An 18,144-nucleotide genomic window follows, 5' to 3' on the forward strand; every position below is an offset into this window, starting at 1 on the left:
ATTTATTTTATATGTGGAAATGTTCATATTTGGAAAGGGTAAATACTTTTTCACGATCAGGTAATTTCATATATGTTCTTTTTACCGGGTTTAAAGATTCAGAAAATTGTCATGTATTTTCGTGAAATTTTTCTAATTTATGAGAAAAAAGCAGTGTACATGGATATAGTGAAGAGTGTGCGCAATGCCATTTTTGTGCAATTCTGGGATTTTTTTTAAGTAAAAATAAGTCGGCATGTACATGGTTTATGTGTATGTGTTATTTTGAAAAACGCGTAAGGAGTATGGTATTGTGCACCTTTTCGCAATTTTTCAGTGAATATTTGTCATGATTAAGCAGTTTTGTTAGATAAAATTTCTAGCAGAAGTGGTGTAATTCGGCTAGTAGATTGTTGGAAGAAGTGTTCAGTAGATAAAAAGAAAAGACACATGTCTTTACTTCATGAAGACAAAATGGCGGCGGGAAAAAAAAAATAGAGGGTTGCTGTAGGAGAGTTGGTCGCCAAATTTTCGCCAAAAAAACGCCAAGTTACCATAATGTAAAGATCAACCCCATTTTTTGCCAAGGGGCACCCGTAAAAATATATTGTTACAGATTTGGCATTTAAATAGCTAGTGTAGGTAGAATTAAAATCTGATTTAAATAGCTAGCGTAGGTAGAATTGGATGACCCAATTCTACACTAGAGCCAGTATTTTTGGTAGAAGTGTTTTCTACATATACAACCCAATTCTACACTAGAGCCAGTATTTTTAATAGAAGTGTTTTCTACATATACAGATAAATGTATTGAATATGATCCCAATTCTACACTCGAGCCAGAACACATTTTTTTAACTTTATTCTTTTTGTGGTAATCTATACAATACATTGAGAGAATTTTTTATACAAGAAACAAATACACAAGAAATTTATACAAAATAATTTCATAAAAGAAAAATTATTCCCAGATCCTCTCTTTTAATTATATCACTTCAGTGAATTTTACCAGCGCATGCATTTATCATGCACAATGAATATTTCCAGATATGAATTTTTTAATAGTTTTATGAGTCGTTTCCTATAATTTGATACAACAGTATTTAATAACTATGTACTATGTAAATAACTCAGATAACAGAATAAGCAAATGTATTTTACATAAATTGTTTTCAGAAATAGGTTGTAAGTCTTCAATACTCCTGATGTTAGCAATATGACAATACTAAATACAAGAGAGCATAAAAGTATTAACAAACTAAACATTAAACTAAACAAATATTAATGCAGTATTACTAAACTTTTAAGATTCTTAATACTCAAATTTAACAGCAATAAGTGGCTTTTGAATATAATTTTCAATTCATTGTGCAACCACAATACGAAATAATAGAATTAATTTTGCTTCTATTTTAACATCCTGCCCCTAGCAAATGATGGATAATCTTTAGAAGTACACATATAAAACTTCTTTCAAGTAACCAAAATAGTAAAAAGTGACGTAGTTTAACATTTTGAAAACGCTTCTGATGCATTCATACACATGAAAAATGATTAAATTAATATATATATAAACAATTACCAACCTTGGAATTACGATTCTACTGAATTTGCAGATTTTTTATGAAGTAACTTTTTCTATGAACTGTTGTCTTCATTTTATATTAGACAAAAACGGGGACACGACGGAGAAACTTCGAAAACTCCTCATCTCTGTTTACGGAAACGCATATAAATTGCAAAAGCAAACGCAAAATAATACGTTCAGTCTTAAAAAAAAGTCGCACTTTTACACATACTTTAAAAAAAAAAAATGGTCACCGTATAAAGTTTTTTTTTTTCTTTATTTTTTAAGGTGGAATGTGGAAACAATTTAAGTAGCTAGAGATTATTCAGGTTGCATCACATGCATTCTTCTAACTTCTGTTCAGGTGAAATTATTCCTACCCAGCGAAGTAACCCTAGGACATATGCTCGGGGGGGGGGGGAAATTGTTTTTTTTTTTTGCTTACTTTGTACGGGTCTTTGCCAAAAGTAGTGACGTTGGGCCTTTACAGATTCTTCCGGTTCCTCCTGACGTCATGGTTAGGGTGAAGGCGAAAAATGGCGGAATGTACTATTTCTCGTTGCTCCCATGAGCGACGTGTATTTCGTAAAGAATTGCATAAATGGAGCAAAGAAATACTTTATATTCTTGGTGAGTGACCAATATTAACATTCATTACTATTCTTGTTAATACGAAGGTATTATTGTCGTAGAATTACATTTTTTGATCATGCTAGTGCAGTAGTAGGAATTGTATTGAAAACGCGTTACGGTTACATATCGGAAATTTATTAGTGGACCCCGTTAGTCTCAACATCTTTTGAGATCTGAAAGTGAAATATGAGTTGTAATAAAAATTATGAACATCCAGTACAAATTGATTGCTTGAGAATAAAACCCGTATGTGATTGTTTACAAACTACACATAATGAAACTTCACAAATTTAAAACCGCCATACCAGAATTTAAATGCCTCCCCTCGTAATCGTTGAAGCGGAAAATGAGTAAATTGACATTTTTCCCGCTGAAAAATAATAATAAAAAGTATTCTTTCGTGTTTAATAATAATAATAATGAAGATTTTAAAATGACTTTTCTGTATTAAAATGTATGCGAGTGTTACTTTTATTAGGCTTTTTCTGTTCTCTGTGAATGTTTATGTTGGTATTATTACAGGTAAATTCGTTATTTGCTAATGGGTTGCATGACTGGCGATTCTTACTTAAGTCTTTTACGTGTTCTTAAATATCCAAAGGCATAAAACAACGTAAAAATATTTATCTTGTTTTGCAAAAGTACTAATTCTTGATTTAATCAAAAGCAACGTTTTATTATTTCTATTTGTGCATATTTTTATGCGTTAACTATCTTTATTGGCCTAACTATTATTTAACTATCTTTATTTACTTACGCATTGATCAATTTTGCTTAAATAGCCTTCTTTAGTGTTTTTTTTTTTTTTTTTTGCATATAGTAATATAGCTGAATGTCATTTAAAAATTTTTTAATATATTAAGTTCTGAATGTGATGTTTATACCACTGTGTCTTTACAATATTAATATATAATAAACAAAATGCTGCATGTTTATATGTAAGCAAAGTATTTTTATATGCTTAAGCAGTTAAATAGTAAAAACAGCAAATCTAACTGATTTGCTGTTTTTAAAATGAGATTTTTTCACCTAAGATTAATTTTATATTTGTGAGAAATAATTGACATGAAGGAACTTTTGAGACTACATCACATGCTGTAGATAATAATTTAGTAATATGATCATAAGATTAACCATCAAATAATATATATTGTTCAAACCAATTCTAGTTATCAACATAGAGTTAAGGAAAAAAAAATTACTCTCTTATTGTATAAGAGCAACTATTTGTCATTTCCACTACAAACATAACCTGTCTCTGAAAAGATGAAAATTATAAAAAAATTTTCATTTCATCAAATACTAATATTGCTGTAGGTTATGTTTTTATTTATGTAATATGATTATATGCAATGACTTTCAGAATAGTTACAATGATTCTGCAGTATAACTAATGTAAGGAGGTTAAGTTATGGTATTTTTTTCCATCATCTGTTTATATATATATTTTACAAAATATAGTGTGACTTTTATCAAATCAATAATTTAACAATCGTTAAAAAGTTAAGAGTTAGCTAGATACCAGTACGAAAACACAAATCTTTGAAGAACTTGTGGCAGTGAAAATGTTGCTTGAACTAGAAAATGTTGAACTTTTGTATTTTCTAACCGGGGCTTACCTCTTGCTTTTATTGCACATTATGACTAGTTTGGCAGTGAACAAACTAATACTTTTTAATTATGACATGAATATAATTCTATTTTTGTGTCATCATTTATTACAATTGACTTCCTGATGCAATGTTACCTTTTCTTATTCATACCTCAAATTCTGTCCAAATTTGTATTATTAGATTCAAATGTAGAGATTGGTGAAACAGTTTTGTTATTTCACAGCAGTAGTAGAAGTGTACATTTAAAATTTATATTTAGGATTATCGTTTTGGTACAGTTAGAAACTATTTCCGATAAGTGATTATTTGTGCTTATGTTTTCAGGTTTTCTGTTAAATTGTTGACATATTTTAAATTATCCATTAGAGTTTCAATGAAGACCAGATTTATGTAGTGCTGTTTCAGCCATGCTATCCCATACAAACAATGGCAACTCATAGGTTATGTTAATGTAGGTTCACAAAACAAATTTCAAAAGTTAAACATGCAGATACAATGTAACTAATACATTTGTCTTTTCACAAATTAAAGGAAAACAGTGCACCTAAAAGAAAACTAGTTCTCATAAATAAATAAAAAAGTTAGCATTTTATTTCTTGCAGTAGAATGCAATAAACCATAATGTTGCTTACAGTATATCTTCGAATGTTGATTACAGAATAGTCAAATGCAATTTTTTGTAAATTAAATCCACTTGCCTGTCTTTTTTTGCAGCAAACAAATCAATAATGTTTTCATTGAATTTAGTTTGTCATTTATCGTGCATTTTTCAATTGAGAGCATAGCTAGGGTATTTAGCCTGTCTTCGCTCATAGTTCCTCTTAAAAATATCTTAACTGATTTTAGAATTGAGAAGAATCTCTCAGCTTCAGCAGTGGTCATTGGAATAGTAACAATAATTAGGGTCATTGGAAGCTGGGCATTACACACTGCAAGTTTGTAGGTCTTGGAAGACGTACTCTGTAAGTTGTTTTCTATAATAAATTATAGAAGACTAATAGCACCAGTCATATTTTGGAAATCTGATCTTCTGTAAATTACTCCTAGATCAGTTTTCATATGATCCTTCTGTAACATGGAATGAACATCAGTTGTTTGGTGAAGAATCTGCGTTGGAAACCTTTTCGGTTAAAATTTATGGTACCCCTTCTCTTTTTTTGATGCCAAGATCAGCACCAATTTCAAGATGGTGCTGATCCTTCCGCCCACTATGCAAAACCAAAACAAGAAGTCAAAGACTTACACAAGCTCGGTGTCCATGTACACATCGACCTATTTTAACTTAAAAAAACATCAGAGAATTGCACAAACTGGGCATTGCCTTAAATTTTTCCATGCATACATCGACCTATTTGAAAAAAAAAAAAAAAAAAATCAGATAATTGCAGAAGCTGGGCATTACACACTTCCTCTCTTCTTTGCAGCTTACTTTTCCATTTTGCCGGCGCAAATGATAAAGTCACGAACAATGGTACAACTTGTTGGCAGTGGCGATAAAGGCAAAGCATATTTTGCTTCCCTTAAATAAAGCTAAGACTAATCTAAATAAAATTCATGCTTTATTCAGTAAATTAAAATAAAATAAGTTAACACTGTAGCCTTTACATTTAAAACCATTTGAGGGAAAGAAAACTAGCATAATGCTAACTCATAATACACACATTCACCGATACCGGCGTACATATATATAATACTCGGCCAACCCGCTGATCTTGACGTCATCGGCCAATCAGTGGCAACCACGTTAGCTTACCGCCGATTGACCTCCGATCAAAATTTGCATAAGGAAAACTCAAGCCAACAAATGGCCCTCTTTTCCTCATGCAAAGACAAAAACAAAACTTACACAGAATTACAGAAGTTCATAGTTTAATTCTATTATCCAAAATCACTTATTGTCTTTAAAACACTGAAAACATCTAAACAAAACTTCCTTAAATTAACAGCAGTCGCCGCTTTTGTAAATAAGTCCGCAGTATTTAATTTACTGGTGATGAATTCAAGGTCAAACACTCCATCATTTACTAGTCTTCTAATAAAGTGATATTTTATGTCTATGTGCTTAGTTCTGCGATTTTCTATTGGCGATGTAGAAAAATCAATGGCAGACTTGTTATCACAAAATAGTTTACATTATCTTAAATTAAACTTTAAAATTTCATCTTGTAAGACATTTTTCGTCCACATTAATTCCTTCGCTGCCTCCGATAGGGCGATATACTCAGCTTCCATGGTTGATAAACTTACACATTTTTGTTTAACAGTTTTCCAGATTACCGTACTTCTTCTAAATATAATATAAATTCTCCTATGGACACGCGGTCATCCCTATTACTTGCATAATCAGCATCTGAATAACAATATAAATTTAGATGTTTAATCTTTGATAAGTTTAACATATATAATTTAGTACTATTGAGATAACCAAGCAATTTCAATAATGCTTCCCAATGCCTAATTCCAGGATTCTCCTGAAATTGTGATAAGATATTCGCTGCATATATAATATCAGGCCCTGTCCTGTTAGCTACAAAAACTAAACATCCCAACAGATTTCTAAAAGATAATGTATGCATTTCTGCACATGTAGATGAACAATCTAATTTTGTAAGAATAGTACCTTTAGCTATGGGAAGTGAAGTTATTGGTATCTGGAAATGTTTAAATTTTTCAAAAATTTCTCCAATATATTTTTGCTGATGTACAAAAACCCCATTCTCATTCGTTAAGAATTCAATTCTAAGTAACGTTTTAGTTTTGCCTAATACTTTAAGATAAAAAACTTACTCAGCTGTGAAATTCTTTATCTATACTATATTGATCTTTACTAAAAATCACAATATCATCTACATGTAACAAGAGAATTACATTTGAACTCTTATAAATACAATTACACCATTTTATTTTCTTAAAATGTAGATTTTCTAAAGTACTTTCAAATTCACAAAACCATTCGCGGCCGCTTTGATGTAGACTGTAAATGGCCTTGTGTAATAAACACATTTTATTTTCCTCTTTGATAAATCCCTCTGGTTGGGTCATATATATTTTTTCATTTAGGTTTGCATATAAATATGTGTTCTTTACATCTTACTGACAATTAGTCCATCCATATAAACATACCAGTATAGTGAAAAATATTCTTATGATTGAAAAATTTACTACAGGACTGTAAACATCATCAAAATCTTCACCTCTTTTCTGCCTGAATCCCTGTGCTACTAAACGTGCTTTGTATCTAACCACTTGATTCTTTTAATTTCTTTTTGGCGTATAGACCCATTTGTTTCCTAGCATAGTTTTATTTTCTGGCTTTTCGATTAATTCCCAAACCTTTCTTTTCTTCATTGTGTCAATTTCTTCTTTCATTGCCTTACCCATTCTTCGGCATTTACTGATTTTCGTGCTTCTTTAAAATTTTGTGGGATAACAATTTCTACGGAATTTGCCTCTTCAGACACGGAGCTAGTCTCCTGTTCTACAAAATTAACTTTCCCAGAGTATTCGTTTTTTGCACTAAAATCAAACTTATCTTTTTCAAATTTAATATTTCTTGCCTCATAATACTTTTCAATATCATTATAGGATCTAAAACGGGTGTCTGTTCCCTCTACATAATAATATGTCTGTACGTGTTCCGTCTGGCCTTTCAACTGCTTTTCTTTGCCAGTTTAAGTCTGATACTTATTTTGGGGTAGATTTGTCATCTGACAACTTTATTTCTTCTCTAGAAGTTTCCTGTTCTTCATCTGATTCTGCTAATAGCTCAGATTCCTCTAGTCTTTTAAACTTAGTTTTTGATTTCTGTTCCAGGATGCCATTTGGTGCATTCAGTTTTTCATCAAACTTCACATTACAGGTTTCTATTAATCTGCATTCTTCTGGTAGCCATATCCTGTAACCCGTAGTTTCCTTCGCATATCCTACCATGATTCCTTCTTTGCACCTCATTTGTAATTTATTTCTAATCTGTTTTGGCACGCCAACATAGGCTTTACAACCAAATATTTTAAAATAACACTGGATTTTCTATTTAGGAACATTTCATAAGGGGTTCGGTTGCTTTTATGACATACTCTGTTCCACGTGTGTACGAAACAGCCAAGAGCTTCTGCCCACCATTCTTTTCCCATTTTACCATCATTAAGCATAGCTTTAACTGCGTCTAATGCCGTTCGCTTAAAATGTTCACACATACCGTTCTCTTCTGGGGTGTATGCGTTTGTGCGTTCAACACTAATTCCATTTTCGGCTAACTACCCTTCGAATTACAGAATTCCCCACCGTTATCGGTGCATATACTTATTAATTTCCTATTCGTCAGTCTTTCCATTTGCCTATGATAATTTTTAAAGTTGTAGAACGATTCATTTTTATTTTTTATACAATACACTGTTGCTAATCTACTATAGTCATCCACAATAGCGAGGAAATATTTACTCCCACCCTCAGATGGAATTGGGAGTGGGCCATAAACGTCTAAATAAACCAACTGCAATGGTTTATCCGATCTCTTCGGAACAGTTTTATAAGTTATTCTACTAGATTTAGCAATAATACATGGTGCACACCTCTCCACTGGTTTTTCAATTTCTGGTAACCCTTTTACGCTTTGATTCTTACTAGTATTCTTAATATAATCAAAATTTACGTGGCTAATTCTCCGATGCCATAGCATCGCATCGTCTACTTAATTTAACTTTCCAATTTCTGCACCGTAACCAGCTTCCTTTTTATCTGTTGCATATCTAAATGGTTTTACATGATAAAGTCCATCATATCATTTAGCGTAGCATAATCTATCCCAATTATTAAAGTATATCCACATCTTCCCTTTTGAAATCACAAATGAGTGCCTACCTTTTCTAACCTTGCTCCCGATAGTAAATTTCTTCTTAGATTTGGATTGTATAACACATTATATAACTCAATCCAATTTATTCTATTGTGTTGTTTTACTGCAAACTTGACGGTACCCTTTCCTAGTACTTTACTTTCACAATTTCCTATAGCTAAAGACATACATATATCGTTTATTTCTTCAAAATTTGTCATTAAATTTCTATTATTACAGAAATGAGTTGTAATGCAGTATCTACGACCCAATTAAATTTATCTGCGTTACCTCCTTTATCTGTAGTTGTTACATAATTTTCTACTAACATTAATTCTTTATCTTTAAACTGTCCATTTTTATCGTCTATTTTAAATTTCTGCTTTTTACTTATATTTTCTTTACATGGAGCGATTAAGTGTCCAACAGGGTTCGTAGCGGTCCTTACAAGTACTTATAAGTCCTTATATTTGAAGATAAAAAATAAAAGCCCTTATAGGTGCTTACTTTTTCTCTGAAGCACTTATTTTTTTGTTTTTAGTGCTTATTTTTTGTAGTGCTTTTTTCTTTTTAACGAACCCACATTTTTTCCCTGTACCAAAGCCGAAACTAAATAAACAACTTTTCTTTCTTATATGGATCGTCAGATGGTGAATCATACTCCCAGAAATCGCTTTTTGTTCCTCTTCTCTGCAGTAACATAACTTTTGGTGTGCACGTCGTTCTATTGGTCAAAAAATTGCGAAAGCGGTAGAAATTCAGGAAGATTCCATATTCTTTTGCTCTTACCCAATACTACACACGTTTGAATTTTTATCAAGATTTTAATAATTTACATTCTTGTTCCATCTGGTCAGTTCATATTCGCATTTATTATGATCAGTATGCTTATATTTTTCGCATTCTGTTTGCCAAACGAGCCTCTAATGTTGAAGACCTTGATTTAAACTCGGCTTAGTTTTACAGTTTTGCAGTCGGATTGTAAATCAAAAGAACAGAGAATTGTGCCGTTTTAAAATTGACATATTTCATAATGCTGATTCTTCGACAGAGTTTATAATTTTTCAGAATAATAATCTCATAATGCGTAGTAAATTAGTTTTAATATTAATTTTTCTGTCAAATAATTTTCTCCACTTATACATTTAACCATCTGAGAATTTCTTACCAGAAATCATCAGTTTTTATCTATACATTATAGCACCCATAGGCTTTATTATAAGCTTTATTATACCCGTATGCTTATATTATAAGCATATGTATAAATATTTATAATATATTTACAATAACCGCTGAAGTATAGATAAACTTCAAAAATGGGTGTGTTTTAACACAGATTAGTTTTCTAAGGAATAACATTCAGAATGGCATAAATAAAGTAATAAAATACGAGGCGCATTCGGAAACTAAGTACCGTTTTGAAAAAAAAAATAGTAAAACAATTTTTTCGAATCCAATTTTATTTTTACATGAAAATATATGTCTTAAACTATTTTTCAACATAGTTTCCGCCCATGATCAAACACTTGTCATAGCGGGTAACCAGTTTTTGTATACCATCGTCAAAGAAACTTCCCGCCAGTTTCGATAACCACGACTCCACAGCATTTTTCGTGTCATCGTCAGATCCAAAGCGCTTGCCACCAAGCTCGCGCTTCATGTGCAGGAACAAATGATAGTCGGACGGCGCCACGTCCGGGCTGTACGGCGGGTAATCGAACTGCTCCCAATGAAACTGTCGAATTAACGATTGAGTGACATCAGCAGTATGGGGCCAAGCATTGTCATGGAGCAACACAATTCCTTTACTGAGCATTCCTCTTCGTTCGTTTTGAATGGCACGCCTTAGTTTAGTTAAAGTCTCACAATATTGTGCCGCATTAATGGTTTCATTTCTGGGAAGAAATTCAGTAAGCAAAACGCCTTTCCTATCCCAGAAGACAGTACACATGATTTTTTGTGATGACATTGTCACTTTGAACTTTTGTTTTTTCCAAGAATGAGTGTGTCTCCACTCCATCGATTGTTGTTTCGATTCTGGTGTGAAATGACACACCCAAGTTTCATCACCTGTCACAATTTGGTTTAAAACGTTTTCTCCCTCATTACCGCTGTACAGTAATGCGTGAGAAATGTCAGGTCAGTAATGCGTGAGAAATGTCAGGGCACTACGAAGTCACTTTGTTTTGTGAACATCAGTGAGCATTTTTGGAACCCATCTGGAACACAGTTTGCGATAATTCAAGCGGTCAGACACAATTTCGAACAAAACAGTACGTGAAATTTGTGGAAATACCTCTGAAAGAGTTGTCATTGTGAAGCTTCTGTTCTCATGAATTGCTTTATCAACTTGCCTTACCAAATCATCGGTGACAACAGAAGGCCGACCACCCCGAGCCTCGGCGTGGACATTTGTTCGACCTGCATTAAACATTCTTACCGACTTTTTCACCATTCCATCACTTATCCCGTATTCACCGTAAACCTCTGTCACTTAGCGATAAATTTCGGCCGGTTTAACATTCCTCGCGTTCAAAAATTTAATCACGGCACGAACCTCACAGTCAGCGGGAGAACTAATTGTCTTAAACATTTTGAATGTGCACAGCAAACTGAAAACACAACATAGAGCAATCAAAATGGCGACAATTGAAAGTCAGTGAACATGAAAGACTAGTGCGCATGCGCGGGACGCCTACCACAGCGCTGCGACGGCGCTAGAATGAAACGGTACTTAGTTTCCGAATACGCTACGTAGTCAAAATAGTTTTTTTTTTTTGGCCAATGCATTAAACAGTACGCAAGTTGGGTGTTCTCCCCTTTCTCCACAAAATCTCGAATATTGAAACTGTTACAGTTAGCAGCAAAGCAAGCAACAGCTTTTTTTCTTTTTGGTCACTTTCCAACCTGGATTGAAAAGGACTAAAAGTTCTGTGGTCTACCAAACCAAGCAAAGAATGATTCTATTCCAGAAATTTAATACAGTCTGTTCAAAATTAGAATGAAAAACACCTCATATTGGTAAATCTCTTTATTAATCAATATGAGTGTAGTATGGATATCGCGCGGAGCACGACGTGTCCTGCTCAATGATAAATATGCCACATGGGCGCATACCGGCAGCTGTTGATTCCGATTGCGTAATATCACATGCGGAAGAATTAAGGCTCATGTATTGCGCAATAATGTTTGCCATATTTCGCAGAGATAAAAGAGTTTTACTGTGCTTGTTAAGCGGATTATTTTTCAGTTCCATTGGACTATTTTTTATGTAATTCACATATCAAAATGTCAAAAGCATTATTTAGCTGAAAAATCTAAAAAACGGCTACAATCTACTCCCCTTTCCTCTTTTACCAGTTACGCTCCACTATCCAGAATTTTCAGATATTCGGCAATTTCCGAGTATGCCGGTTAGTTAAGCTTTTACTTTTAAAGAATGACTGCATGAAGCAATTTCCCACCTTCTGATTTCAGAAAAGTTTCTTTTTTTTACTTATTTTTACTTAAATTACTTTGCTTGCAATATCTGTTAAGGGAAAACTGTTATACAATGAAAATTTAGAAAATGTTCAGAATTTTGATTTAAGTTAAATTATTTAAATATTAATAGGAGCGGAAAAATAAATTGTATTTATTTTTAGGTGCCAAAATAATATAATAAATATGGCTTATTATTATTTTTCTCTATTTTGAACTGAAATTCCATAATTAAATCTTGTAATATTATATGGATCGCATGACGGTCCTCATAATGGTAAATCTTAATTGGTAAATTAGTTCTGGATAGTTTTTTTCCCCCTCTCATTGTAAACTAGTTCTGTAAATTGAACTTGTATTTAAAATTTAAAAAAAAAAATGTAATTGTTTTCCATGGTTGAGTAATTCTCATTCTGTCGTAATAAATACTGAATTTCTCATATTTTAAATTACAAGTCTAATTCTTTTAAGGTTATGCACTTGTGTATAATGTAATTAGACAGGTGCTTATTTTTTTTCTTAAAATGTGCTTGAAAAATGCTTATAGGTGCTTATTTTTTTTAACTAAAATGTGGCTACGAACCCTGTCCAAATTTATGACATCTGAAACAAGGTTTCTATTCTCATATTCCCCACTTTTTTCTTAGATTTAGTTTTATTTTCAACACTTATCTTTTTTTGCATTTGAACTAATAGTATTAAGTAATCGGCATTTACCTGGCGAAGTCGGCTTTCTTCCCTTACCAGTTCTTCAGCAATTCTTTCCAACGTAAAATCTTTGTCCTTCCACCTATAGATCAACTGTACAATGCCGGAGTATTCATGGGGTAATCTCCTTATTGCCTGAAATCCTTTAAAAAGATCTGCCAAGTTGTTTCCAGCTTCAGCCAACTTCTTTGCAGTCATTCTTATCCTCGCGATGAATAATCCTATTTCTTCATTTTGGTATATCTAATGCTAAAAAATTCATCCAGTAACTGAATTATACTTGCTCTTGTTTTGAGTTCGAATTGCTTCTGTAGAACTTCCCATGCTTCTTTATACCACTTGAGCATTCTTGTATCAGCGGCCTGAACTCAGTATTAATTCCATAATATAATGTAGTGAGGGCTCTATTCTCTCTCAGTGTGAATTCCTGCTTTTCATGCCTTGTTGCACTTATATCTAATTCTTCTTTGTCCTCTATGAAGCTCCAACAATTTCTATCCAGTAACAGCATTTTCATATTGACTTTCCATCGATCCCAGTTGTCATGGTTTAACAGCTCAAAACCTTCAGGTAGTAATGACATATTCAATTAAGTGTAAGCACAACAACTTGAACAAACTTCTAAGACAGGTCAGCTTCTTTTCGTGGATAATGGCCCTCTTCACCTACATTCCTTCAATGCTGAGTTGAACTGGGTAACATTTTAGCTGTTGGTGCTGGGCCCATAACCCTGTTGGCAGTGGCGATAAAGGCAAAGCATATTTTGCTTCCCTTAAATAAAGCTAAGACTAATCTAAATAAAAAACATGCTTTATTCCGTAAATTAAAATAAAATAAGTTAATACTGTAGCCTTTACATTTAAAACCATTTGAGGGAAAGAAAACTAGTGTAATGCTAACTCATAATACACACATTCGCCGATACCGGCGTACACATATATAATACTCGGCCAACCCGCCGATCTTGATGTCATCGGCAAATTAGCGGCAACCACGTTAGCTTACCGCCGATTGACCTCCGATCAGAATTTGCATAAACTAAAGCCAACACAGCTGATACCAAATGGAATATCTTCACTGATAACGTTTTACGCCTCATTTTGCAAAACAAGTTGCAACCATGTCTTATCAGATTGTTTCTTTCAGTACTTGCATACAATTACATAGAATTTTTACAAGATAATTAAATTTTATGCCCTAAGACCATTCACGGTAATTAAGTCAATTAGAATGCAATCACACCGCTCACCCGAAGGAGAAAATATAGAAAAGGCAAAGTCAAAGGTTAAATTCATCAATTCCAATGAGAATGCACTAGCGAAGTAAAGCATTGCGGTTTTACATAATTTCTGAGTAAGCTATATGTACGAATTGAAATAATTCTTGCATTTAAATGCAAGGAAACTGAAATGAGGTGATTTACAACTAATTTGTCATTCCGGAGTCACATTTTCTTCCTTTTGTGTGGTGTGATAAGATCATACAAAGGGAAAGCTCACTTAAAATGGAAATGCACTTAAGGTCCATCTCGTAGCGTAATCACAAAAACTGCTGATTTGAAAGCATGCTTTTATTCTTTAGAGAAATTCTTTTTAATTCTTCGTTAATTTTAGATGAAAGACTAGAGAAGACAAGAGAAATTTGCCCTCTGGTTGATACAAATAGGTTGTTTCCGAAATAAATTTTCACAGTTGGTGAAAGGAGGGAAAACATTTCTAAGGCCCAATTTCGATACAAACTAAAATTTATCCAAAAGTTGAAAAGGAGCCCCTAGGAAGCCAAAGGAGTTGAAAATCGGAAAAGAGCTTTGAGGTGTATCAAATAATAAAATTGTTTAACGGTGTTACTTCCTGAACAAAAAAATATGTTTCAACCTATATTTACAAAAAGTAAAAAAGGGACCTTACGATCCTCAATGATCTAAATCGAGTACAAGAAGGGGGGAGGGGCGATTCTTCGTATCATAGCCTGAAGCATGGTTTTTTTCCACGTATTATCTGAAGCATAAATATAACTTCAAAAATGCAACATACGTTTTCAGCTGAGTCATAGTGTTTCAATTTTCAGCTGAGTTACATCTGCTTGTAATATTATACTAGTTCAGCTACAACATGATACGATTTACGCATGCAGTGTTATATTTGCTAATTTTTTTTATAAAATAATAATAGTGAGTATTCCAAATTAAGATTTAATTTGAAATTAATGTAGATAATTACTGAGAGAGTTAGATTTTTATAGCATAGTTTACGTGAGATGAGATCACGTGGGGCCGCGTTATACAAACCGGCGAATCAGGATGTTGAACCATGAAAGCATAGTAAATTCTAAATGTCTTTTTACAAATTTATTGTCTTTATTTATTGGCTTTTTACAAAATTTTAAACCATATTAAAATGCTTATGCCTTCAAAATAAAAAATTCTTAGAACTAACATTTAACATTTTTTATGTGTATACTGTATATTATCGCCAACAAAGTCTGCTTGGCGAGATTTGTGCCGGCAAAACAGAAAAGTACCTTTTTCAGTTATGAAATTAATATACCTCGTTCCAAGATGTTTGAAGATTGATAAATTCTATTGGAGGAGAAGAAAAAATTCAGAATCTGCAAATATATGACATACACATGCTGAATCTTATATATTTACTTCATTTCAGTCAGAAGTGATAATTAGAAGATTATTTATACGATTTTAAAACCAGTATATAATATATGCTGGCACCCACACTGAGGGTACCACGCCAATAGATGGCAGCACCAGTCTTCTCCTTTTCTACTCTGACATGTCAATTTTTTTATTATTAAGCAGTTTATGATATAATAATTTTTCATGATTAATTTATAAATTGTTTAGGATTCAATATTATGTTCATGAAGAGATGGGGAGGTTACTGAACCTGCGCTAGGACTGAATACAAGTATATTAGTTTCATTTATTCTTTGGGCCTACCAGCGGCCGAGCGGTAAAGTCGCTGAACACTGGTAGTTCGATTCGAGGTTCGAATCCCGCGAACGGGCTGGCTGCATGGGCGTTTTCGTAGTTTTCCCCATGTGTAATGTGTATACGAGCCAGTTTCCCTTAGAACGTCCTCCATGAAGGCATCCCTTCCCTTAGGCAGATAGCCCTAGTGTGCTTTGCCATAATTAAATACACCACACCACACTACCATTTATTCTTTGTTTACTCAGCTCAAGTTTCATTCGTCTGTGTCTAGCTAAAATTTTTATTTCAGCACTTATCCCTTTCCCAAGAGAAAGCTCATTGATTTCAAAATTGCCGTCTGGGGTCAAAACTTTACACAATTGTGGAGGTTAAATGTGGCATGTTAGCCCCCAAAAGACACCTGTTGCTTCGTGTTTTCCACCCAGAATGCAAGGAAACTGAAATGAGGTGATTTACAACTAATTTGTCATTCCGGAGTCACATTTTCTTCCTTTTGTGTGGTGTGATAAGATCATACAAAGGGAAAGCTCACTTAAAATGGAAATGCACTTAAGGTCCATCTCATAGCGTAATCACAAAAACTGCTGATTTGAAAGCATGCTTTTATTCTTTAGGGAAATTCTTTTTAATTCTTCGTTAATTTTAGATGAAAGACTAGAGAAGACAAGAGAAATTTGCCCTCTGGTTGATACAAATAGGTTGTTTCTGAAATAAATTTTCACAGTTGGTGAAAGGAGGGAAAACATTTCTAAGGCCCAATTTCGATACAAACTAAAATTTATCCAAAAGTTGAAAAGGAGCCCCTAGGAAGCCAAAGGAGTTGAAAATCGGAAAAGAGCTTTGAGGTGTATCAAATAATAAAATTGTTTAACGGTGTTTCTTCCTGAACAAAAAAATATGTTTCAACCTATATTTACAAAAAGTAAAAAAGGGACCTTACGATCCTCAATGATCTAAATCGAGTACAAGAAGGGGGGGGGCGATTCTTCGTATCATAGCCTGTAGCATGGTTTTTTTCCACGTATTATCTAAAGCATAAATATAACTTCAAAAATGCAACATACGTTTTCAGCTGAGTCATAGTGTTTCAATTTTCAGCTGAGTTACATCTGCTTGTAATATTATACTAGTTCAGCTACAACATGATACGATTTACGCATGCAGTGTTATATTTGCTAATTTTTTTTATAAAATAATAATAGTGAGTTTAAATCAAGTTGGAAAGCTTTTTACCCATCTTTTACATAAGTATGTTCAGCTGGGTTACATCATCAAAGTGCATAAAAACATAAATTTTATTTTTAAAATTTTAAATTTCTGTTTTTGTCTTTAGACTTGCATAACTATATTCAAGCACTATCTCTACAGATGCACACAGAGTTGCCAACTCTCCTGATTTAGGCGGGAGACTCTCAATTTTCGACCGCTCTCCCGCCAACCCGATTTACAATATATTTCTCTCGACTTTTTCTTATTCTTAAATTTCTCACGATTTTTATGGAACTTGGCTTAATACTTTGTTATATGAAGAAGAAAAAAAAAAGTGATTTTGGACATCTGAAAAGCAACTGAATTTTCTCTAGATTATATCTAAAACAAAACCTTGCGAATTAGATAACTTCTGCTTTGTGAGTGAGAGCATATACGTATCCAGAAACGTCGTTCTCCAGTTCTCCAATGGGCATCGTGCTCCACTGCATGTCATCTGGCATATATTAGCCAATGAGGACAAAGCAAGCTGTTATTTGGATGTTCTTTAGTTAATTTGGTCATTTTGTCCTGAGTTGTGTGAGTATACGTGCCTTTGGGAAATATTTTTAGAAATTATCATCTTTTGTTATGTCTACGAGAAAGGAGAAATACTCGTGTACGTTTCAAATCGTACACAGTTGACTTTCATTCCATTATTTCCTCAAAGAAAAAAAAAATTGCGATGTGTACCGCCTGGTCGTTGCGATTTTTCGATTTCGCATGGTGGAAGTGCGGATGTTCTCAAATATGTGCGTACACAAAAACACAAGGAAAACATGAGTTGTTTTGAAAAAAATGAAAAATTGAATTTTTCTTCGGAAACAAAGGACCAAAAAGTTAATGCAGAATGTCTGTTCTCTGCCTTTTTACTAGAGCACAACCTGCCACTATGCCACAGCTGAAAGAGGGGCAGCTTCTTTACCAATAAAATGTGGAGGAACACATTGTTGATATTTATTATTTTCTTAAAAGGAGTTCTAAAAGGAAGGAAAAATTTAAACAGTTCCAACAGCTGCATAACAGCAGTTTACAATTAGAAAACTTGGATGAAGTTATAAAATCAGCTAGGATTGACACCCAGTGGAGTTTAATTGGAAAACTGAAAGATGCTGATGGAATTTTAAAATATAGT

General features: G+C 33.3%; 1 protein-coding gene across 1 annotated transcript in view; it reads left to right on the forward strand.

Moving 5' to 3' along the window:
* Positions 1-2,051: 2,051 nt before the first annotated feature.
* The window catches only part of Eip93F (Ecdysone-induced protein 93F), a 129,293-nt gene continuing 113,200 nt past the window's right edge, over positions 2,052-18,144 (forward strand). Inside the window, exon 1 of the mRNA XM_035349905.2 lies at positions 2,052-2,176. Coding sequence (XP_035205796.1) covers positions 2,083-2,176 — 94 coding nt within the window. The 5' untranslated portion in view covers positions 2,052-2,082. The remainder of the gene's footprint in view (positions 2,177-18,144) is intronic.

The sequence above is a fragment of the Stegodyphus dumicola genome, chromosome X2 (assembly GCF_044657685.1).
Source record: "Stegodyphus dumicola isolate Sdum_Otavi_A_Nest chromosome X2, ASM4465768v1".
In the NCBI taxonomy this organism is placed as follows: domain Eukaryota; kingdom Metazoa; phylum Arthropoda; class Arachnida; order Araneae; family Eresidae; genus Stegodyphus; species Stegodyphus dumicola.